We start from the raw sequence: 24,356 nt of genomic DNA on the forward strand, positions 1-24,356 counted from the left end.
GGCCTCCTATGTCCTAACCTTCATTAGTCCAGTGTAGGCCCAGCGATTCCCAAGGCCCTAGGCCTGTTCATTGTTCGTGACGTGGTACTTATACCACTTTCTTAATATATGGTTTGAGAAGCCACCCGGCCTATCCATAATTGTGCAGCTTATTGTATGTTATACTGTGTTCTTTGGTTAACGCTTGTGCTTCTGTGCTCATAAAGAGTATAGGGGATTATTCTAGAAATAAATACATATATTTTGTAATGTATAACTTGTGTGGTGTCCTTTCATTTGGTATTAAAAGGATTGCATATGGTAAAATAGCTTGCTTTACATGCCCTCTTAAGTTTAGCCTAAGACTGCTGGTCCACGCTACCTCTAGGATAGCTGGTCTATAAGGTTGACTTACAACCAATCACCATAAGGGTCGTTTGGACTGGTGCACGGTGCTCACTAGAATAGTGATCATCATATACCAGGCCAACTTCTCACAGAGTACCTGAGGGTATCAGAATGAAAGTGTGCGTACCTGAGGGCAGAAGGATGAAAGTGTGAGTACCTGAGGGTATCAGAATGAAAGTGTGCGTACCTGAGGGTAGAAGGATGTAAGTGTGATTACCTGAGGGTATCAGAATGAAAGTGTGCGTACCTGAGGGCAGAAGGATGTAAGTGTGCGTACCTGAGGGTATCAGAATGAAAGTGTGCGTACCTGAGGGTATCAGAATGAAAGTGTACGTACCTGAGGGTATCAGAATGAAAGTGTGCGTACCTGAGGGCAGAAGGATGTAAGTGTGTGTACCTGAGGGTATCAGAATGAAAGTGTGCGTACCTGAGGGAAGAAGGATGTAAGTGTGCCTACCTGAGGGTATCAGAATGAAAGTGTGCGTACCTGAGGGCAGAAGGATGTAAGTGTGAGTACCTGAGGGTATCAGAATGAAAGTGTGCGTACCTGAGGGTATCAGAATGAAAGCGTGCGTACCTGAGGGTATCAGAATGAAAGTGTGCGTACCTGAGGGCAGAAGGATGTAAGTGTGCGTACCTGAGGGTATCAGAATGAAAGTGTGCGTACCTGAGGGAAGAAGGATGTAAGTGTGCGTACCTGAGGGTATCATAATGAAAGTGTGCGTACCTGAGGGCAGAAGGATGAAAGTGTGAGTACCCGAGAGCAGAAGGATGTAAGTGTGTGTACCTGAAGGCAGAAGGATCACTATGCGTTGAAAGATCCGGGTTCTGTGGGCAGAAGTGTGAGCTCCAGATGCTGGACAGACCTATGTGCGAGGGCAGAAGGCCCATATGTGCTATAGGGCTGATCAGAGATGGTACTGAATAGTTCTGGCCTCTGCTCATGTATGTGTTTTCTCGCTCTACCCATTCAAAATGTGGACAACGGTTGGAAAAAAGGTCTACTTGTGCAAACAAATTTGTACCATGTCTAACATCGTGAAGGGCTGCAGCAGAGTCCCAGTGCTCATGTACATTATTTCAATACTGCTGTTTTATCAAGGGTAGAAATGAAATCAGTTCTGCTTGCCTAAAGCCCCTCTCAAGAGTGGTACTGCCCATCCTCTCACACATGTAGCTTATCAGAGTTTGTAGCAGACTTACTTCCATCCATCCAATGGCGGGACGGAGTTATTAATGATAACGCTCTTTCCGGTGAGTGCTCTATCTAACCTCAGATTCCTCACCCTGTGACTACCCTCAGGTGCCAGAGTGGATCTGGAGACTTTTGTTTATGTAATTCCCTTCGGCGACAGTAAGTGGCGTAGTGCATCTCCGTATTGACTCAGTCCTGCCCCCGAGCCACATACAGTCGCCACCCCGTGCAGTGACGTCAGTTTCTTTCTGAACTCTGTCTGTGCCGTCGGATATGGAGCCACGATCTGACCAGACTTGACAGCATGCAGATCTCTAGACTTGGACTTTGTAAACATTGAGAAGAGCCCGTTCCCCAGATCAAGAATGTGTAGAGCTGGTGAGAAATCTGCAGTGAGACAGAGAACCACCAGAAAGAGTGGTACAGAAGGTAAGTAACCTGTTCTTCTGATGGATACATCTAACCGTAGAACCCCACCTTGTCAACAGATGCCAAAGCAGCGCCAACCAAAAAGATGGGTCTGTGGAATGGCTCAGACCAAAAAGACCAGCAGAACCGACGGGCAAACTATCCCTCTTGTCCGACCTGGCAAGCAAGGCAGTAGTGCTCTGCGAACGTGTGAAGTGAGGCCCACGTTGCAGCCTGGCAGATGTCCATGACAGACAATCTGCATGTGAATGTGAAGGGATTTATAGAGCGCACGGCTACTCAAGAGTGTCCCGGCACTATATGGCCTGTGAAAAGAGGCAGATACAGAAGGTGATTACTGAGAAAAAAGGGAGCTTGCTCCACCATACAGAGCCCAGGACGGAAAAGGAACAACCTCCCGCAGTGGACAAACGACCCTTGGACAGATGATTACCAGATGACCGTCAGACCCTCGCCGGGCTACAGGAAGCAATCCTAGCCAAAAGAGTCAAGTCCACAATGATGGAGAGCCCTTTGCATTAAGAGCGCTACTTTAAAAGAAATCCATTTTTGAAATGGGACGCCAGTGCAAATTGCACAAATGACAGGAAATATGTTCCTGTCCCGGCAATCCCAGAACCAATCGTGCTGCTGGAATCTGAACGACCTGAAGTCTATTCAGGGCCAATACAACAGTAATCTTTGAGGAAAGAGATTCTAAAAAGTAGAATTTCTTTTGCCATACGCAGGATGCCAAAACAAACACCAACAACTGATATAATTTGATTATGAAATGGCATTTTTCTGTCAAATATGAAATCATTTCAAAGCAATGGTAACAGCCTTGGCTCTGGTGGAATGAGCCTTCGAGTGTTGTTGAAATCTTCTTCTAACCCAGATCTGTGACTGTGGGTGAATGTTTTGCCATTGTGCAACTTTCCGTCCATAGTCTTGTGTGTTTTGCTGTTCGCCCTATGTGGGAAGGGTATGCCCATACGTGGGTCCCGTGCTCACTAAGCCACTGGAGTCAAGCTATCCTGGCTGAAGACGGCTGATAGCCAGAAACCGGTCCTAAGATGCTTGATTCCGGTCCAGGGAAGACATGGCTTGGCAGTTCGGGCTGGACCGTTCCCATGAGGACAGGGTCAAGACTGATTTGCATACGGCCATGTCTCAACTGGGGTGGCGTGGTGAGCAAAATAATGATGGAATAAACCCAGATCTTTGACTGGGAGTGAATGTTTTGCCAATGTGCAACTTTCTGTCCATCATCTTGTGTGTTTTGGAGGCTTCTTCTAAGCCAATGTGTAGAGGATTGAGATGCAGAAAACTAGACACCTTGAAGTGGTTTGTTTCTGCACTGCTCTACCCTTGTGAGATAGATGTAAATACTCAGAGAGCCAAACAATGGGATTCTTTTGAAGGACAAGTTGGAGCAAACAATGCCGAAAGGGTGATGGATTATCCAACATGGAAAGGAATGACAGCCCTGGGCAGGAATGATGCCCCAGTCCGTAGCACCAGTTTGTTTGGAAAAAAGGTGGTTTATGTTGGCTGGACAGAGAGTGCTTGTAAGTCACTCATAAAATGAACTGATGTTAGTGCTAGAAGAAATACTTTTCAGAGTGAAAAGGCGCAGAAGAGTCAAACGGTGCACACATTAAGTATGTGAGAATCAGGTTAAGCTCCCACTATTGCATCACAACCAAAAACATCACAACAGATGATTTAAACGATGATGGTTGATCTGGTAAATGTGAAAAGGTTCATAAATAATCTTTAATCTTGGCCACAAGAAGCCCTTGCTGTACTAAACATAGCACTAACACAACACATCCGACAGATGTACCTTACAGCACTTCTATTTGTCAAAAAAAAGTACACGAAGCAACACATTTTTCCCAGCATCTGGCGTAGATTTTGTTTGTGGACGGTCACCTAGCTGGCAATATGACATGCACTACCTCGGGAGGGAGGTCTGAAGCAGTCATTGGGCACTGTGTCGCTATCCACACAAGGAGGTGTAGGTTGCACAGGCCCAGGTGCATGACTCTGCCCCGTGGCTGCGAAGGAGGTCGGAAGCAGTCATCTGTCACTGCGTCACTCTCCGTTCGAGGTGTAGGTTGAGCAGGCCCAGGTGCATGACTCTGCCCCGTGGCTGCGAGGGAGGTCGGAAGCAGTCATCTGTCACTGCGTCACTCTCCGTTCGAGGTGTAGGTTGAGCAGGCCCAGGTGCATGACTCTGCCCCGTGGCTGCGAAGGAGGTCGGAAGCAGTCATCTGTCACTGCGTCACTCTCCGTTCGAGGTGTAGGTTGAGCAGGCCCAGGTGCATGACTCTGCCCCGTGGCTGCGAAGGAGGTCGGAAGCAGTCATCTGTCACTGCGTCACTCTCCGTTCGAGGTGTAGGTTGAGCAGGCCCAGGTGCATGACTCTGCCCCGTGGCTGCGAGGGAGGTCGGAAGCAGTCATCTGTCACTGCGTCACTCTCCGTTCGAGGTGTAGGTTGAGCAGGCCCAGGTGCATGACTCTGCCCCGTGGCTGCGAAGGAGGTCGGAAGCAGTCATCTGTCACTGCGTCACTCTCCGTTCGAGGTGTAGGTTGCGCAGGCCCAGGCGCATGACTCTGCCTTGTGACTGCGAGGGATGATCCTCTCAAGCCAGCAGCCTGATCGGAAAACAGATGAAGTTTCGTGTAGATGACCTGGGCCCGGATATTTCTGATTTTCTTCAGAACTCTGGAGAGGCAAAGATGCATATGGGAGTCCTGAGCTCCATTTTAGGTGGAAAGCATCTCTGATGGAGAGTCGCCTTGGGAAATCCAGTGTGCAAAAGCTTGGACACTGTGCATTCTCGTCAGTAGCGAAGGGATTGAGCCAGGGTCCTCCCTATTGCTGGAAGACACCCAGCGCCACCTCCAAGTGCGATTGACATTCGTGATCCGCTAGACAATGCCAGCTGAGTTCATCCGCCCTGGCTTGCAAACATTCTGCCAGACATTTGGCTATCAAGGGGATGCCTGGGCAACTCACCCAGTTTTAAAGGTTTTCGGCCTCTCGACACAGAGCCCAAGACCCACTTTGCCGTGTTTACTGCAGTACCACATGGCGGCGGTGCGGACGGTGAAAACCTGAACCAGCCCTTCCTTGATTGACGGGAGGTAGGCCTTTAGTGCCAAGCAAATCATGCCCAGCAGATTGATGTGGAGGCAGGTCTCTGAATGCTGCTCCTCCCAGATGACTTTCCCAACCCAGCGACGATGCATTCGGCAGAACCGTCAACTCGGATGGTTTTCGCGCCGGTCCACTTGCAGTCGTACAGCCACTAATGCATAACTTTTGCAGTCTTCTCTGAAATCTGGATATAATCGTTCAGGTTTCCTTGGGGGTTAGCCCACTGAGGCTTCAGAGTCCACTGCAGGGACTGCATGTGCCATCTGGGGTCTTCCACAGGATTGCGGCAGGAGGTGATGAGGTCAAAAAGCCTGAGTACCACTCTTACTGAGACCCAGGGTCGAGGTCAAAACACTGGGATCACAGCCTGAATGTCCTAGAAACATTGAGGTGGGGGAAAGACTGGAAAAAGCACTGTTGAATTAAGCCTCTGGGAAGGATACAGGTGTGAGTTTGGCATGTTGGTCGAGAGCCCCAAACATGTAAAGATTTGTTGTTGTCTGAAGGTAGACTAAAACTGACTGCGGCAAGCCAGCCTTCAACAGCCAGCATGGTATGTGAAGACTGCAGGGCTCAAAACCCCATTAAAATGTTACTAGACCTGCATGTCTAGTAACTTGAAAAATCTACTCGACCTAACTGAATGTACTTGACCTGTGAACTGGTCTCAACGCAATTGTCACACAGTTCACTTTACAAACTCCTCTAACTTCAGTCACAGAAAGAAAAGTAAATGTAGGAAGACTGACGTTTGAACCCCTTCTCCAAAAGCCGAGCAAATGTGACAAGACTTGTTACCTTGTCATATTTGCTCCGCTTTGAGACAGAGGTCAAAAGTTTGTCTACATTTAGTTTTCTTTGTTTGACTGAAGTTAGAGGATTTTCAGTTTGCCAGAAAGGGCGAGGAGGCCCAAAAATGATCTTGTCCTGGGGTCAGTGAATGTTTCGAGCCCTAGACTGGCATTGCCAACCACTGATGATGTGCTGTGAGTACAGCCATCAATTGTGTGTCTCCGGAGGGGTGCTCATGAGGCAGAAGGCCAACAATGAAAGCTGAACATGCTTGTAGCCCAACCTGAACTGCAGGTAATGCCTCTGCAGACAGCAGGATGGGTATGTGGAAATAGGTATCCTGTACATTCGACACCACCATCCAGCCACCTGGATCCAAGGCGGATAGAACTTGGGCCAGCGTGAACATTTTGAATTTACCCTACTTGAAAAGGTGAAGGTCTAAAATAGGATGAAGGTGTCTGTCTTTATTCGACACTGGGAAATAAGGGGAGCAACATTCAGTCCATACTTCTGATGCCAGGGCCTTCTCAATGCTCCTTTTCCTTTGCCAGATGAGCAAATGCCCCTCGGACAGTCGCTCTGGTGTGGGTGAAATAGTAAAGCATATCCCTCTGAATGAATTGAAAAACTCATCTGTCTGATGTGATGATCTCAAATCAACAACGGGTAGTGGGGCGCACTGGGTGAATCAAAAGTAAATCTGTGTCTGATGAAGGTAAACTTCTTGGGTGCACACGAGGTATCCCCCTCTGGCCTGAAGGGAGTAGATACACAATGAATGAAGCACTAAGTGTTAATACTTCGTGTCCCTCTGTTGCACTCAGTTATGGTTAAATAACCTTTTTAGAATTACATTTGTGGAACTCTCTTTAATTCTAAAAAGGTTATTTTAACCATAACGGAGTGCAACAGAGGGACACTAAGTATTCACACTTAGTGCTTGATTCGTGATGTGATGATCTGTCATCCTTGGAGGTAATCCTTTCTCCTGCCCCCAGTGGGATGGCCGTGTGCGACTGAGGGCACGTTAAAGTGGTTTGGAAGCGGTGGCAGGAGCGGTGAGCAGTACGTTGCATCTGAGAATCTGGAGGTTATCAGCTGATGCCAACCCAGAAAGGACTGAGGGGTCGGCTGTTGTGGAGGTGAACCTTGATGTAGTCTTTGTGCCAAACCGCTTGCAATGCCTGTGAGCATGGAAAGGTAGCCGGAGCATGCTGTGGCTATGCTCTCTTTGAAGTGCTCTGGGGCCGGGTCTGCTTCGTCTCTTAAGAGAAAGGTGATGCCTGAAGGTCCCTTGAAAAGCCAGTGGATCTCATTACCGCATGACGCTGAAGCTCCACGCAGGTACCAGCTGCCCAAACAGTTGGTGGTTCCAGCTCAGAACATACGGCATACTTTGCTGCTTCCTGTCCATCCTATACACACAAGATTGGAGCGAAATTTCTCCTGGACTGTGGGCTAGAGCTTGTCAATCATGCCCATAGAGTAAGTAAAGAGAGTCCCAGAAAGCAACCAGTACTGACTAGTTGGAGGCAGAGGTTAGCTGAGGAGAACACTCTCTTTCCGAATGTCTCTATATGTTTGGATTCCCTATCAAGGGGAGCAATAGGGAATTAATTTAGGTTGATGCTGCTTGTCTCTGCCTCGACCAGTAGACATTCGGGTAAAGGATGCTGGGGAATGAATGGTGCGTCATTACTGTGTCGCTAGGAGCTCCTTTTAAGGGGAGGAATGGATCTGAGGACATTTGTCCTGGTTGTAGGATCCGCCAGGACGCTGGGGAATGAATGGCGCGTCATTACTGTGTGGGTAGGAGCTCCTTTTAAGGGGAGGAGCGGATCTGAGGACATTTGTCCTGGTTGTAGGATCCGCCAGGACACTGGGGATTGAATGGCGTGTCATTACTGTGTCGGTAGGAGCTCCTTTTAAGGGGAGGAATGGATCTGAGGACATTTGTCCTGGTTGTAGGATCCGCCAGGACGCTGGGGAATGAATGGCGCGTCATTACTGTGTCGCTAGGAGCTCCTTTTAAGGGGAGGAGTGGATCTGAGGACCTTTGTCCTGGTTGTAGGATCCGCCAGGACGCTGGGGAATGAATGGCGCGTCATTACTGTGTCGGTAGGAGCTCCTTTTAAGGGGAGGAGTGGATCTGAGGACATTTGTCCTGGTTGTAGGATCCGCCAGGACGCTGGGGATTGAATGGCGCGTCATTACTGTGTCGGTAGGAGCTCCTTTTAAGGGGAGGAATGGATCTGAGGACATTTGTCCTGGTTGTAGGATCCGCCAGGACGCTGGGGATTGAATGGCGCGTCATTACTGTGTCGGTAGGAGCTCCTTTTAAGGGGAGGAATGGATCTGAGGACATTTGTCCTGATTGTAGGATCCGCCAGGACGCTGGGGATTGAATGGCGCGTCATTACTGTGTCGCTAGGAGCTCCTTTTAAGGGGAGGAGTGGATCTGAGGACATTTGTCCTGGTTGTAGGATCCGCCAGGACGCTGGGGAAAGAATGGCGCGTCATTACTGTGTCGCTAGGAGCCCTTTTTAAGGGGAGGAGTGGATCTGAGGACATTTGTCCTGGTTGTAGGATCCGCCAGGACGCTGGGGAATGAATGGCGCGTCATTACTGTGTGGGTAGGAGCTCCTTTTAAGGGGAGGAGTGGATCTGAGGACATTTGTCGTGGTGTAAGGACTCCCGCCAGGACGCTGGGGAATGAATGGCGCGTCATTACTGTGTCGGTAGGAGCTCCTTTTAAGGGGAGGAGTGGATCTGAGGACATTTGTCCTGGTTGTAGGATCCGCCAGGACGCTGGGGAATGAATGGCGCGTCATTACTGTGTGGGTAGGAGCTCCTTTTGAGGGGAGGAGTGGATCTGAGGACATTTGTCCTGGTTGTAGGATCCGCCAGGACGCTGGGGAATGAATGGCGCGTCATTACTGTGTGGGTAGGAGCTCCTTTTAAGGGGAGGAGTGGATCTGAGGACCTTTGTCCTGCTTGTAGGATCCGCCAGGACGCTGGGGAATGAATGGCGCGTCATTACTGTGTCGGTAGGAGCTCCTTTTAAGGGGAGGAGTGGATCTGAGGACATTTGTCCTGGTTGTAGGATCCGCCAGGACGCTGGGGAATGAATGGCGCGTCATTACTGTGTCGCTAGGAGCTCCTTTTAAGGGGAGGAGTGGATCTGAGGACATTTGTCCTGGTTGTAGGATCCGCTGGGACGCTGGGGAATGAATGGCGCGTCATTACTGTGTCGGTAGGAGCTCCTTTTAAGGGGAGGAATGGATCTGAGGACATTTGTCCTGGTTGTAGGATCCGCCAGGACGCTGGGGAATGAATGGCGCGTCATTACTGTGTAGGTAGGAGCTCCTTTTAAGGGGAGGAGTGGATCTGAGGACATATGTCCTGGTTGTAGGATCCGCTGGGACGCTGGGGAATGAATGGCGCGTCATTACTGTGTCGGTAGGAGCTCCTTTTAAGGGGAGGAATGGATCTGAGGACATTTGTCCTGGTTGTAGGATCCGCCAGGACGCTGGGGAATGAATGGCGCGTCATTACTGTGTGGGTAGGAGCTCCTTTTAAGGGGAGGAATGGATCTGAGGACATTTGTCCTGGTTGTAGGACCTCCGCCAGGACGCTGGGGAATGAATGGCGCGTCATTACTGTGTCGCTAGGAGCTCCTTTTAAGGGGAGGAGTGGATCTGAGGACATTTGTCCTGGTTGTAGGATCCGCCAGGACGCTGGGGAATGAATGGCGCGTCATTACTGTGTCGGTAGGAGCTCCTTTTAAGGGGAGGAGTGGATCTGAGGACATTTGTCCTGGTTGTAGGATCCGCCAGGACGCTGGGGAATGAATGTCGCGTCATTACTGTGTCGCTAGGAGCTCCTTTTAAGGGGAGGAGTGGATCTGAGGACATTTGTCCTGGTTGTAGGATCCGCTGGGACGCTGGGGAATGAATGGCGCGTCATTACTGTGTCGGTAAGAGCTCCTTTTAAGGGGAGGAGTGGATCTGAGGACATTTGTCCTGGTTGTAGGATCCGCCAGGACGCTGGGGAATGAATGGCGCGTCATTACTGTGTCGGTAGGAGCTCCTTTTAAGGGGAGGAATGGATCTGAGGACCTTTGTCCTGGTTGTAGGACCTCCGCCAGGACGCTGGGGAATGAATGGCGCGTCATTACTGTGTCGCTAGGAGCTCCTTTTAAGGGGAGGAGTGGATCTGAGGACCTTTGTCCTGGTTGTAGGATCCGCCAGGACGCTGGGGAATGAATGGCGCGTCATTACTGTGTCGGTAGGAGCTCCTTTTAAGGGGAGGAATGGATCTGAGGACATTTGTCCTGGTTGTAGGATCCGCCAGGACGCTGGGGAATGAATGGCGTGTCATTACTGTGTCGGTAGAAGCTCCTTTTAAGGGGAGGAGTGGATCTGAGGACATTTGTCCTGGTTGTAGGACTTCCGCCAGGATGCTGGTCTGGACCTCGAGAGATGGGAGTTGGAGGTTCAAAACTTCTGACGCCCTCTGTATCACCATGGCAAAATAAGATAAGCTTGGAGAGGATGGGGTGGTGGTAGTGGTAGTGGGGGTTTTCTGCAAATTTGGTTGGGAGGGTGAAGGGGCACGGAGGGCAGGTTAACCCAGTGTCTGAAGAGGTGTTCAACCCACTGGCATTGTGAAAGTAAAAGCTGTTCATCATCAGTGTAGTAGGATGCATCATCCCTGTCAGCTCCTTCATCATGTTGATCGGAACCCGAAGCCGCAGCAACATGAGGGGCCTGAAAAAAGAAAAGATCCCATTTAAGTCATATTGGGGCTGAATCGACCATGTTTGACACTGAGAAGGGTGAAACTTGAGTCACGGACATTCCAGATTTGCTTACAAGTGTGAAACGTCTATTTGTTCCTCCTCTGGCTTCAGCAGCGTCAGCACCGAAGTCGACATGATTTGATTTGGCAATTTATAAAGCACGAACAAATGTCCGAGGGAGTCAAGGCATTATGAGGGAAACTGGGCGTAGGACTTGGCACCAGGTATGAAGTCGGGAAAGACACAGGCCCCAGAGTCAGGGCCGCAGACTGGCCAAGAGGCACAGATGGCATTGAGGACAGAACCGCTGAAAAGATTCTGCCTCGAGGACGTTCTTGAGTCTTCAGGGCCTGGGTGTGCACCATTGGATGCCAAAAATGCGCAACACGGCCTCCTTGAAGGCTTCAACCTGCAGCAGCATTGCTGATGGACCTGGGAATTCACGTTAAATCAGAATACGCTGAGGAAAAGCCTCTGGAATTATGATCAAAACGCACCCAGAAGACCACGTGACTTTTGTCGAGAGGGAAGATGGTGAGTCATACTTTGATTCCTTATCCTTTTACTCAGACTTACCTGCCGTCATGTAGTGGGAAGAGGATATTTTGGCTGAAAAGGCTGAAGCATGAAAATAGGTCTGGATCCTCGACCTGGATTGATCCTTATGCGCCTTTCGACAGTGTTTGGCAATGTAGGGCTTGGCTTTGTGGTCCCGGATCGCTTTAGGATTAGGTGGCCCGGGGGCTGTATTCGGCACCCACAGGAATCGGAAGGTGCAGGACACCTTCGGGGCTGCTCCGATCGCCCCTGGCGCCGCGGTAGCTAGATCTGGAGGAGACGCGAGTGGAGGACGGCCGCGGGAAAAATGGCGGCCGGAGCGCCGAGGACCTCAACTATCTATGAGAGGTACGCTGATGGCGGCTGAGGGCTGACGGGCGCAATCTGAGGAACGCAGGGGCCGCCTCTATCTCAAGATAGTCTCCGGGGGCCTCGGTAGCGGCAAAACACCGAGGGTGGCCACGGCTAGAATCTGCCTTCCCCCGCCTGCCTGACTCTAAAATGGCGGCCCGATGTGACTCCCAGCCAACGATCGGCGCCTTTGTCTGCTTGCTGGACTATCTGGCCCCAGCGCTTGCTGCCACTCCCTGGGGCGACTCCGCATGCTCTCTCTGGGGCTCTTGCCTGCAGGGGTGAGCCCTCCTCATGGATCCCTTGGCGGTGAACCTCGCCTGCATCTGCCTCTGCGATCTGCCACCCGATGACAACATCCCGGGTGGTAGGATCGCTGGCTGCTCGCTGTTTCCGCCCGCAACAGACGTCAGAATGGGGTCAGAAATGTGCCCCTCCCCACCCCCCCTCACTGTCCACGCTGCCTCGCGCAAAAGGTGCCTGACTCCAAGATGGCGCCCTGGGGGACACTCTTCCGATGACCGGCGGACACAGGAGACACAGGCTCCAGGGACACGAACGCATGCCAGGGGAAACCTTTGCCTAAACCTAACTTTGTTGCCTCCATTTCTGCCTGGGCGCCGGGGGTCTTTCTCCCCTGACCCTCCTCTGGTCTCCGGATTGAACTCCCCTGCCCAGCTCCTCTTGATCTATGTGGCTGCGACTTTGCTGCGGACTGCCTGTCCCCCCCCTGGACCTGCTGGCTATGCTAGCCCTCTCTCTGAACCTTCGGACTCGGACCTTCGCGCTCCCCCGCCATTATCTCTATAGGACGTGCCTCTTCTACCAACGTTTTTCGTCCACCATTTTGGTGACCTCTCACTGTCCTTCTGACTTTCCTACTGTCTCTCTTATTGCCTCTGACCAGTATAGGCCTAGAGTATATCCATTTGTATCTCCCCCTCTTGTGATTCTACCTCTTGTACATTTGCAATTTTTCTCTTTCTATTTGCACCTTTTGTATGGGCCTAGAGTATATCCATTTGTATCTCCTCCTCTTGTGATTCTATCTCTTGTACATTTGCAATTTTTTTCTTTTCCATTTGCACCTTTTGTAACGCGTGTGATCCTAGGTCAGCTGAAATTCCTGGAGCCTAGTCCCGACAGCTCGACGACTTTCGGAGGGCTGGATGAGGTCCCCCGCTACACGGCGGAGGAGGGCACTGGACATCGAATGCTGTCTTATGTAAAGCGCTCTGATAACCTAAACGGGTCAAGATCCTGAAATGTGCAATGTAACTGATTCTATGTAAACTGCTGTGATAATATGTAACGGAACTGGTGCTATGTAAAGCGCTCTGATAACCTTATCGGTTCAAGTTCGCGCTATAGAAAACTCTAAAAATAAAAAATAAAAAAAATAAAATCCAGTCACAGTCCACGCAAGCCTTGGAGTGAAGCGAAGACCTTAGTCACCAGAGACATACGTGATGGAAGGTCTGTCAAATACATCTGTTTGTGACAGACGCTGCAAGGTTTAACCCTGTAGTCTTTGAAGGAGACATGGACTAGCACACTCTGGAGAAAAACTTTGTACGAAAAACTCATCTATCTGACAAAAAAAGCTGCAGGAGTGTATTCCAGATCCATGTCAAAAGGCACGACGCAAATAAAGCAATAGATGTCAGAGCGCAAGCATGGAAGCTATTATATGGTCTGACATCATTTCCGAGAGGGTGGGCAGGCAGCACGGAGTTACATGATGCCACCTACCAGAGTGCAAAGAATTACTAAAACAATTCTCCGGATTCAGTCTGGGGGTATTTACAAGGTAAGGAATCTGTAGTTAGATGTATCCTTCAGAAATGTTCTACTACATCCACGTTAGAGGAGACGATGATTCAGTACATCTACAACACCACACATAACATGCATTCTTGTGCCATCACCAATCCTCTCTGCGATCTGATTAGAGAATTAGCATTTCTAATTGAAAGAAAACTAGACATATGAGGAAGGCTGGGAGAACCCAGTGATACAGAAACCAACACAGCCAAGGAAAGCTATAAAGGATGGCGTAGTTTGGTTCAGTAAACACACTTAGAAAAACAGTAGTTCACCGACACATTACAGGGTATTCTACACACCTGAAGGAGTGGTAAAGCACTCTCTCCGATGGCAGTCTTGGAAGTCAAGCGCATAGGTCTTCCCCTCTTCGTTGATGCCGACTGAAGCCACAGCGGAGGCGACACCAGACGCTGTTATGAAAATACATTTATTTACAGACGCTTTCACAGGGATGGGAAACATCACAGCATTAAAAATGAACATTGAACCCACAATCTTCGGTCTATAACTTTTACTGGATATTACTGCTAAAAATAATCAATGGGTATACATCCTTTTGGAAACACAGGATAGAGAAACATATTATTCTAAGAGGCATAATGGTTGCTGTACAAAGTCTGCCACACACTTTCAATGGTAAAATCAAGCAAATTACACAGGTGGGAAAAAATATGTTAAGAAAAGAAAATTCCCATAGATCTTTGGCGAGCTAGGCGTGGTGAGACAATGACGACCTAAAACTATTTTTTCAAAATATATTTTGTGCACAGGGTGGACCTTTCTCCCCCTACAAGGGCTAGGGGGTCACAGTAACTATACCCTTCCCCCTTTAACCCTTGTTTCTGAGGACTCAGGCAGCAAGTCCTCGAGTTATGTAGTGGCAGCTGTAGCATTTATCGTCATGTTGAGGCCAGGGAATCAAAACTGTCAGTCCTGGGTGCGCCCCCTTCCACCAAATGTATTTTAAAAAATTCCCCCAGGACATTGAGCACCCGGGAAGTTGCTGCAGTTTGTTTAAAAACATACATTTTTGGCCCCCAGAGTGGTACCTGCAGGACTTCACTACCAGGCCTCGGGGTTAGGGTATTTCTACCCTGCCCCCTTCTGTTTCTTTCTCCGTTTGCTTTTCTGGCTTTTTCTTGGGACTTGTCCGAGTCCCGCGATCGCGGCCACTACTTCCTCGTTGAAGGGGGGGTCGTCAATCAGATCTCATTTCGAGATGTCCAACCGGCGGCTCGGGTGCAGCGGTGCTTTCCAGCATCAGGTTCTTGGGGTCTTTGGACCTTCCAGCTCAGTCTTTGGTACCTGGGAAACAGCTCTGAGTCTTTGAAGAAGTGTTGACAGCCCTCCCAGGCTTTGAAAGAACAGTAGCATGCAGGGCGAGACAACTTTGGCGCAATTGTCGAGAATACACTTATAGGGCAGCTGGGCTGGTGCCAATGCAGTTGCTTCTTCTGCAGTTCTTGCCTTCGTAGCTCTTCGGCCCTCCTTCTCCTTCTTCTTCTTCTTCTCCTTCTTCTTCTCCTTCTTCTTCTTCATCTCCTTCTTCTTCTTTTGGCCAGTAGGATCCAGGGGTGGCACTGATGGAGCGAGGTGGCAAACACAACATTTTGTGTACCCCTCTCAAAATTAATGTCCCATAACGTAATATTTACTAATTGCATGTTTTGTGAAAATAACCAACCATAGTATAAGTTGCACACATTATTTTTTAGAAATTATTACACGTGGGATACTAACTCTGCTTGCATGTCGCAATAATATTGACTAATATGTAATGTTATTGTGTTGTGAATTAAGGTGCTGCCTAGCCATAAACAAAACGCTATTTAAATGTGCTTTTTGTACATGTTTTGTGTAGAAAGAGGGTTGAATATGTAAGTATAAACACGTATATGTCGCTTAATTGCTAGATAATTAATGGGAATATTAGTATGGTGGGTGGTAAACAGAATGGGCTTAAAAATCAATAATTAACATGAATTTGTGTTTCTTTCCATGATAGTTCCAAAATGTGGCCTGTGAGGCCTAGTGAGAAAATGGCCGCTCTAAGCTACTGCGAGTGGGTTCTGGTCTGCGCAGGCGCGTCAAAGATTTCTGCCAGCGCGAGTGAGCTGACAAAGCTTGAGGGAGAGTTCAAGGCTACCTCACCCAGAACCTAGGATGGGTGTCAAACATGAATGATCGGATGCCCAAACCATGAGAAAGAAGGGCAATGCTGCTGAAGTGTGATGCGCCGAGGCCACGGACTGTCTAAACAAAAGACTTTTATATTTTAGCTGAATCATGTGAATAACAAATGGTGTAATGGTGAGGAAGTGCTCATCTACCCCTAATTTGTCCAATCAGAACACCAGATGGTGATGTTAGTTACTTTTTAGATAGATTAAGTTAGGGATTTAGTGTATAAAAACCCCTGATTTTGGCTAGAAGGGGGTCGCCTTTCCAATTTCTATCGGAGATGCTGCCCGTTTGCTGACCGATTCCTGGATGTAAGACTCTGTCAATTTTTCTATTTGTTTGCTTTGCAGGACTGTTAGGATAAGATGAGGGTGTTAGTCAGGGATGTTAAGAGAGACTGAATTGGAACTATCTGTTCTTTACTAAACTTTCGCTGAATTCTATAACAGGTGATTTTTCTGAGTTCTTAATAAAATGATCATTTTGAAATAAAGATTACGTTTTATTGAATAAAGAATTAATAAATGCATAATGTCGGACATACTAAAGTTTGCTTTGAATAAAATTAGAGAAATGAAGAATTAAAAGCTGGTCTTTGTTTCTTCCTACGCCTAATTTTCGTTCTAGCAGATCCATTGCCATTATGGTGGTGTGTCTGAATAAAGATGTTTAGTATGAAACCATGGTAAAAAACTTTTGAACTTTAGTGTAAATATTACATAGGTTTTTAGACGCTTCACCAAATGTTACAGCATTTCTCCATTGCGATTCACCAGAAGCTCTGAAGCCAAGTGTAAGTGAACAGGTAAATGCACAGTGTTATGGGCCCCACTGGTGCATGTTTTGTGTGGTCAAAGGTTTCAGGGAAATGGTGAGTAATGATAAGAAATAATTTTTGGAGCCTCGCAGTAGCAGCACTAGCCTGAGGGTGGACACTCCTATAAGACCAGCTAATTTTCCTGCTTGCCCAGGTGCCAAAGGGCTTGGCTTTCTCTCCTGTGAGAGAAAATTGATTTGTATACCAAAGGCAGTTGGCTCTCTGAAGCTCACCTGACTTGGAATGCTAACCTGCAACCGGGTCTGGTGGCTCTGTGGACTAATGCGTCTACTGCAGGGGCCTGTGTTCGACCTCATGGTCACAGGTTCAAATCCCGGCGGGTCCACTCAGCCTTTCATCCATTTGGGGTCGATAAAATGAGTACCATTGAGTTGGGTAACAACAAACATCTGTTATTTCAGCGCCAAGAGGCCCGTAGTGGTGAACGTGCGCTTTACAAATACTCATGTTATGTTATGTTATTGTGTGGGCGGGGGGTGAAACCACCCTCTGCCTGAGCAGGCTTTGTTTCTGGACTCCTGAGAACAAAGGCCCTCTCTCTTAGGGGTCACAAACTCTTCTCTGGTGGCAGGTTGGCGAAAACCAGTCAGTCGACACACCAGTAGCTGGCAGGTTTTCAGGGGGCACCTCTAAGGTGCCCTCTATGTACAGGTATCACTTAATCTGACACTGCCATCTGTGTGTGCCTATTAATACGAGACGTTTGATACCAAACATCCCTATTTTCAGGGAAGCCATCCTGTAACTGGTGAACTCCTTTTCACCAGTGTCCTGCACATGCTTTTAAAATGGTGTGCGTAATTTATGACTAACCGGTAGAATCGAAATGAAATATGTCTATGACACTTTTGTAGAATTACATAGATTGGAAATAGTCGTTGAAAGAGAAAAATTTACTGCCAAAAATGAGGAAATGAAATCATCTTTCTGCAAGTGGCAATTTAAGAGTACTTCACAGTAATGTAAGAAAAACAAAATGGCAACTGAAGTGAGCCATAGTTTGTGAATGAGGTTAACAGTCTAGAATATTATTGACACAAAGAAGGGTACGATCACTGAGCACTTTATATAAACTTACTAGACGCCTGGGACTCTATGCTCCAGTTGAAGGCTAATTGTAGCTGAAACGCGTAGGCCGTCCTGTTCTTGCACGTTTTGCACATGGTGATTTGAAAATAAATAATTTATATTAATCTACCTGCTGTTGTGCCGTGACTTCCGCTGGAAAAGAAAGGCGGAGAGAGGAGTCGAAGGAATATATAGGAGGATGAGTGCCGCTGTTTCCCCGTTGTCGAGAAGGGCTCGGATGTCGTCGGTGGCTGCGATGAGGGCGGTCTCGGTGCTGTGGTTGGCTCTGAAGCCGGACTGCGAGGGGTCGAGGGATCCATTCGTCTTGAGGAAGGCGGCAAGCTGTCTGTTGGTGATCTTCTCGATGACTTTGGCAGGAAAAGGGAGGAGCGAGATGGGGCGGAAGTTTTTGAGGTCGGTGGGGTCCGCTGTTGGTTTCTTCAGTAGGGCGCTGAGCTCGGCATGCTTCCAGCTCTCCGAGAAGGTGGCGGTGTCGAAGGAGGTGTTGATGGCATCTCGGAGTTGGGGTGCGATGGTGGAGTCGGCCTTCTTGAAGACGTGGTGGGGGCAGGGGTCAGTCGGAGATCCGGAGTAGATGGTGTTCATCGTGCGGGCTGTGTCTTCGGTGGTCACTGCGGTCCAGGTGTGGAGGATGGCGGTGGGGTGCGTTGGTTCGACGGTTGGGTGCGAGGATGGTGCGCCGAAGCTGTTGTGGATGTCGGCAATCTTGCGGTGGAAGAACGAGGCGAGGGAGTCGCAGAGATCTTGTGAAGGGGTGATGTTGTTGTTGCCGGTGCTGGGGTTGGAGAACTCCTTGACGATGCTGAAGAGTTCCTTGCTGTCGTGGGCGTTGTTGTCCAGTCGATCCTTCAGTGATTTCTTCTTGGTGGTGCGGATGAGCTGGTGGTGCTTGCGGGTTGCGTGTTTGAGGGCGGTCATGTTGTCAGTGGTCCGGTCGAGGAGCCAGGCTTTCTCGAGGGTGCGGCAGGTCTTCTTGGAGTCCTTGAGTTCGTCGGTGAACCAGGGGGCCTTCTTGCTTCTGGGTTTGCTGGGAGGGTTCTTCAGTGGTGCGAGGTCGTCGGCGCAGGCGGTCAGCCACTGCGTGAAGTTGCGGGCTGCTTCGTTGAGGTCCGGTGTGCTGGCAGGTGGATTCTGGCTGAGGGAGGTGGTGAGCTGGTCGTCGGTGATCTTGCTCCAGCTTCTGTGAGGAACCTGTTGCGGGTGGTGGTGGGTAGTGGTTTTTCTGAAGCTGAAGTGGACGGAGCTGTGGTCGGTCCAGTGAAGTCCGGTGGAGTGGCTGAAGGAGATGTGCTTGCTGGATGAGAAGACGGGGTCAAGCGTGTGGCCGGCGTAGTGGGTGGGGGTGTTGACCAGTTGCTTGAGTCCGAGGTTGGCGAGGTTGTCCAGCAGGGTGACGGTGTTGCGGTCCTTGTTGTTCTCCAGGTGGAAGTTGAGGTCCCCTAGGAGGATGTAGTCGGCGGAGGGGAGGGCGTGTGGGCTGATGAAGTCCGTGATGTCTTCGCTGAATTGTGTGCGTGGTCCCGGGGGGTCTGTAGATGAGGGTGCCTCTGAGGGTCGTCTTTGGGTCGGTGTGAATCTGGAAGTGGAGGTGTTTGGCGGCGGTGTAGGTGTCGTCTGCGTCGGTCGTGATGCGGATGGTGTTCTTGTGGACGATGGCGATGCCTCCCCCAGTCTGGTTGACGCGGTCCCTCCTGATGATCTTGTATCCATCCGGGATGGCGATGGCGATGTCGGGGGCTGAGGAGGCGTTCATCCATGTTTCAGTGAGGAACGCGACGCCTGGTGATGTTGTGTCGAGCAGGTTCCAGAGTTCGACGGCGTTTCTGTGGACGGAGCGGGTGCTGAGCAGGATGCACTTGAGGTCGCTGCTGGGGTTTGGCTTGGCGGGCGCGGTGCATGTTCGGAGGCAGGTGAACTTGCAGGTTGCGCAGGTGAAGGGTCCTTGGAAGCGTTTCGGGGCGGCCCGGCAGCAGGCGGGGTTCCGGCCGGAATTGAGTGCGTTGAGGGCGGCGGCGTCGTTGGTCTGTCGGGTCGTCTTGCGTCGGTAGGGGGCAGGGGTCCTGGCGCTGGGCGCGGTCCAGGCGCGGACGGGCGCAGACGGGCTTACCTTTGGCGCGCCTTCGGTGCGCAATCGGCACGCCTGCTGCGCGTCCGCGCGGTCGCCATTTATGGCCAAGTGGGAGGGAGGGAGGAGCAGCTGGGAGGCGGGAGCGGGGAGGGCACAGAAGAAAAAGGGGGCATGGCCGCTAGCACGGCGGCGGGAAGCGGGGAGTGGGGCGGGCAGGCACAGGGGGCAGAGAGACAGGACAACAGCACAGGCAATAACACAAAATCAAAACAGCAAATGGGAAACAATAATAATATTAACGAGATGCAGGGAAACAAAAAGGAAACAAAATAAAATCCACAGTACACGCAAATACGGCGGGGGGCGGGGTCGGCGAGGCAGGCTCAGTGAGGCGAGTTGCACACACAACAGCTGGTGGCCGTGCGGCGCGGGGGTGTCCTGAGAACAGGCTGAGTCGCTAGGGGCAGCCACAGCCCTGGGACAAGGACAAAGGCACAGCAGAAGGTCCTGGGCATCAGGAGGGGCATGCAGGGCCGAGGCGCCAGCGCACAGGGCAGGAGACAGCCCCCATGGCGGTCCCTCCTGGGCCCCAACAGCAGCAGCCCCCTCCTATCAGGATCCTGGAAGAGAACACCTTCTATGGGGACACAGCCCCATTTTTATACAGGTCAATCCTTTGTCTTTGGGCAGGGTGGGGGAAGAACCAGTCACAGCTGGTCTGTAAGCACTGTTGATGTGCTCAACCACCCTCTCTATTCACTGGCAGGGCTTGGGTCATCAGTCGCACCACCTGGGGCGGAGCCAGCATTGTGTGGGGAAAACCCAGCCTCATTCAGGACACGGGTGCACTCCTCCCCAGCCATCAGCATGCTAATCTCACACTCACCACCCGGCAGACCCATCCAGACTTCCTGGAGCCAGGCTCACCAGCTAGCTCCAGCCAATCACACGCCAGGCATATTTTACACTAATATGCCAACTCCTAGAAGTGGCACTTCCGCACAAGACACAATCATGCCACATACATCATTGCGAAGCATTCAATCACACAAGTTTGCACATACCAAACTCTAGCATGCACACCTCACGCATCAGGAACTACCAGGGACACATACATTTCCCATGCATTCCTATGGGAGGGCAGGCCTTTCTCACCTCATGCACTCGCAGTGCGCACGCACTTTCCACTGGGACACAGTGAAAGTGCGCAGAACCCAAAAATCACCATCACCAGGTCACCATTAAAAACAAAAAGTTTAGGGGTGAACCTTCCAGAAGGGCCCAGTCCAACAGGCAGCAAAATCAAAGCTGCTGGGGCGACTCCCCCAAACGTAGCATACACACATAACATGCAGAGCACATCAACACTGACAACAATGTGGCACAAACCGCAACACGTCCACAACAGAAAACAACTGGTGCTGACTGGGTGTAGACACTGGCCAATCACAAGTGGCATTACAGGGAAATGTGAGATGATAATGTACAAGTACAAACACACACACGTCTGTTGTCGTAATGTCCACTGTCCACCATCAAATAGGCAGCTCCACCCAAACAGCCACGATGTACACAGTCATGCAGTCTGTATGTAAACATGTACAATGTGACAACATACATGTGGATACATTATTAAACTGCATCTCCCCTTCACATTCCAGGGGGACAATTAACACCTCCTGCAGAGCAGCCTGAACCTCTTCTATGATGACGAAGAGGACAACCACACCTTCGACTCCGACGCCCTCAAAGAGTTAATTGACAGTCTCCATTGCCCACCTCTGGGAGTAGGGCAGCCCAGCTGCAACAAGGACACCCCAACCCCTGCACAGACCACACAGCAGGCAGCACCCACCACCATGGCCCCCTCCCAGGACCCCCATGAAGAACACATGGCCTTCCAAGGCCGTGTGTTGGGGCGCCAGGAGAAGCTGGCTGAACAGGTGTGGGTCGGCTTCGACAGCATGGCAGACAAACTAGATGCCATACGTGGGTGTCTAAGTCCCATCAGGGACCCCCCACAGTCCCTAACGAAGACCCACAGTCCACCCCATGCTCTCTAACGAACCATGGCTGACATCGCCGGAGTCCTGTCTCAAAGACAAGAACAACTGTCTAGTCAGAGTGGCTCCACCAAGCTCGCCCAGGAGGTGGGAAACATGCGGAGGCTCATGGAGACCATGGAGCGGGCCTATGCGGCCTATGCGGAAAGAGCGGCTGACACGGCTGCACACCAGCGAGTGGTAGCTGGGTTCCTCAATGACCTCAAACCATCCTCACGGCATTGCTGCCACAAGGCCTGGCGCTGATGCATGCTGCTGCTGCTACCACTACATCCACATCTCCGCCCCCGAAGTGTCAGTGCCACACAGTGTGGCAGACATTCGACCTCCGGCTCCTGAGGTGTCACTGCCAGTGCTGGAGAAAGGCCAGCACCACCCACACGTGAGGCACATGGAACAGCAGAGGACGAAGAGGTGGATGAAAACGCCATTGTGGTAAGAAGGACGCAGTAGCATTCATCTCCGCCATATGACTGGTTTCAGCTTGGTTTTGCCCTCTGCATCATCACCTTCCACTGTACCCAGATGCACCCTGTGACACTCAGCTTGGACCTCACAATGGACTGCCATATTCTGTTTGATCGCCTATGACAAAGCAATCAGACTGCGGACTGAACTCTTCTCTTTCGTTGGACTTGTCATTCCCTGAAGGACTCTGGCTGGCCCTCCAAGGGCCAACATTGTAAAGTGGGGTCCTGTACTGCTCCAGATGCAACACTCCACTGAATGTGCATTAAGCATTCCGAATCACACAGATGTGTCGTGTCTATGATCTTTCAAGTGTGGTAGTATTGATGAATGTAGGGTCAGTGAATTCCTCCTACATCCATGTGCCTCATGTCGTTGGACTTGGGTCACAGGGTGACACATTGCTGAATGTTGTCCGGGTGGCACCAACGCAACAACAGTGACACATGCATTTGTTGCTTACTTGTCCAGCCCCGTACGGAACCACGCCCAGAGCCCCGGGGTCATTGTTCAAATCTTTATGCTTGACTGGCATATGCCAGGCGAGCCCACTACACTTACGCTCATAGGGGGAGGGGGGCGGGATACAACGCTACGTGTGCCAGGGCTCCCCTGTAGTATTCTGGTGTTCACATGTCTAGTTGTCAGCATGCCACAACCTCTTTCTCACAGCTAGTTTACACCCACATCACACCCATCCAGCACACGCGTCACAGCACATGTGACCCTGCCAATAAAAAGGGTGAGCGCACGTGCTCAACGCCATTTCCAACCTCTCTCGGGGGCTATCCGTGTGGTGTGCATGTAGGCATGGGGGCCCAGGGGCCTGCGACATCATATTCCGCCGGCCAGGAGGTGACTTGAGGGCATCCGCACCACGATACCCAATCATAGAGGGTCCATGACCAGTGGGGCACAGACTTGATGGCACCGGATACACTCCGTCTGGCAAAGGCACACCGCCACAGAACGGTGACTTTCGGTGCACTGAGGTAGGGGCGCCGTAAATGCTGAGTGGGTGTGCAGCCTGCGATGATGCCCCGTCCCGGCGGTCCGGACTGCTCAGGTTTTGTGTGCCCTGCATGACCGCAGTGTAGGCCTGAGCCAGCGGTCAGCGTGGGCTACAGCCGCGTGGCCTCCCGGGTGACAGAGTTAGTGGCACCTCAAGGGCTGAGCGGGTGTGCAGCCTGCCATGTGCACGGGTATGTCCCCTGCCATGGCAAAATCAAGACCCAACATCAAAAGTGAGACCTGGTGGCCTGCAGGGAGGAGCTGCATGATGTAGAGGGAATGATGTCCTAGGACCCCCGGGCTTGAGGCTTGCAGCGGCACGCGGTGGTTCCTCTTTTCTACACGCCAGTGGCAGAAGGTGAGCAGTGATGCCTGGGTGTGCAGGGGCGTGCATGCACCGCTGGCGGTGGGAGGGGCTGGGTGCAGCTGCCTGGGTGCCCGGCGGCAGGCATGCACCACTGGGCGGTGGGAGGGGCTGGGGTGCATCTGCCTGGGTGCGCAGGGGCAGGCATGCAACACTGGGCGGTGGGAGGGGCTGGAGTGCAGCTGCCTGGGTGCGCAGGGGCAGGCATGCACCACTGGGCGGTGGAAGGGGCTGGGGTGTAGCTGTCTAGGTGCGCAGGGGCAGGTATGCAACACAGGGCGGTGGGAGGAGCTGGGGTGTAGCTGCCTAGGTGCGCTGGGGCAGGCATGCACCACTGAGCGGTGGGAGGGGCTGGGGTGTAGCTGCCTAGGTGCGCTGGGGCAGGCATGCACCGCCAGCGGTGGGAGGGACTGGGGTGTAGCTGCCTAGGTGCGCAGGGGCAGGCATGCACCACTGGGCGGAGGGAGGGGCTGGGGTGCAGCTGCCTGGGTGGGCAGGGGCAGGCATGCACCACTGGGCGGTGGGAGGGGCTGGGGTGCAGCTGCCTGGGTGCGCAGGGGCAGGCATGCACCATTGGGCGGTGGGAAGAGCTGGGGTATAACTGCCTGGGTGCGCAGGGGCAGGCATGCACCACTGGGCGGTGGGAGGGGCTGGGGTGCAGCTGCCTGGGCGCGCAGGGGCAGGCAGGCACCACTGGGGGGTGGGAGGGGCTGGGGTGTAGCTGCCTAGGTGCGCAGGGGCAGGCATGCACCACTGGGCGGTGGGAGGGGCTGGGGTGCAGCT

At 51.4% G+C, this 24,356-nt stretch overlaps 1 protein-coding gene across 1 annotated transcript in view; it reads right to left on the reverse strand.

Moving 5' to 3' along the window:
• The window catches only part of LOC147729427 (uncharacterized), a 326,741-nt gene that overhangs the window by 152,394 nt on the left and 149,991 nt on the right, over positions 1-24,356 (reverse strand). The window contains exon 5 of the mRNA XM_086959847.1: positions 13,791-13,901. Coding sequence (XP_086815973.1) covers positions 13,791-13,901 — 111 coding nt within the window. The remainder of the gene's footprint in view (positions 1-13,790; positions 13,902-24,356) is intronic.

The sequence above is a fragment of the Lissotriton vulgaris genome, chromosome 2_2 (genome assembly GCF_964263255.1).
Source record: "Lissotriton vulgaris chromosome 2_2, aLisVul1.2, whole genome shotgun sequence".
Classification (NCBI taxonomy): Eukaryota; Metazoa; Chordata; class Amphibia; order Caudata; family Salamandridae; genus Lissotriton; species Lissotriton vulgaris.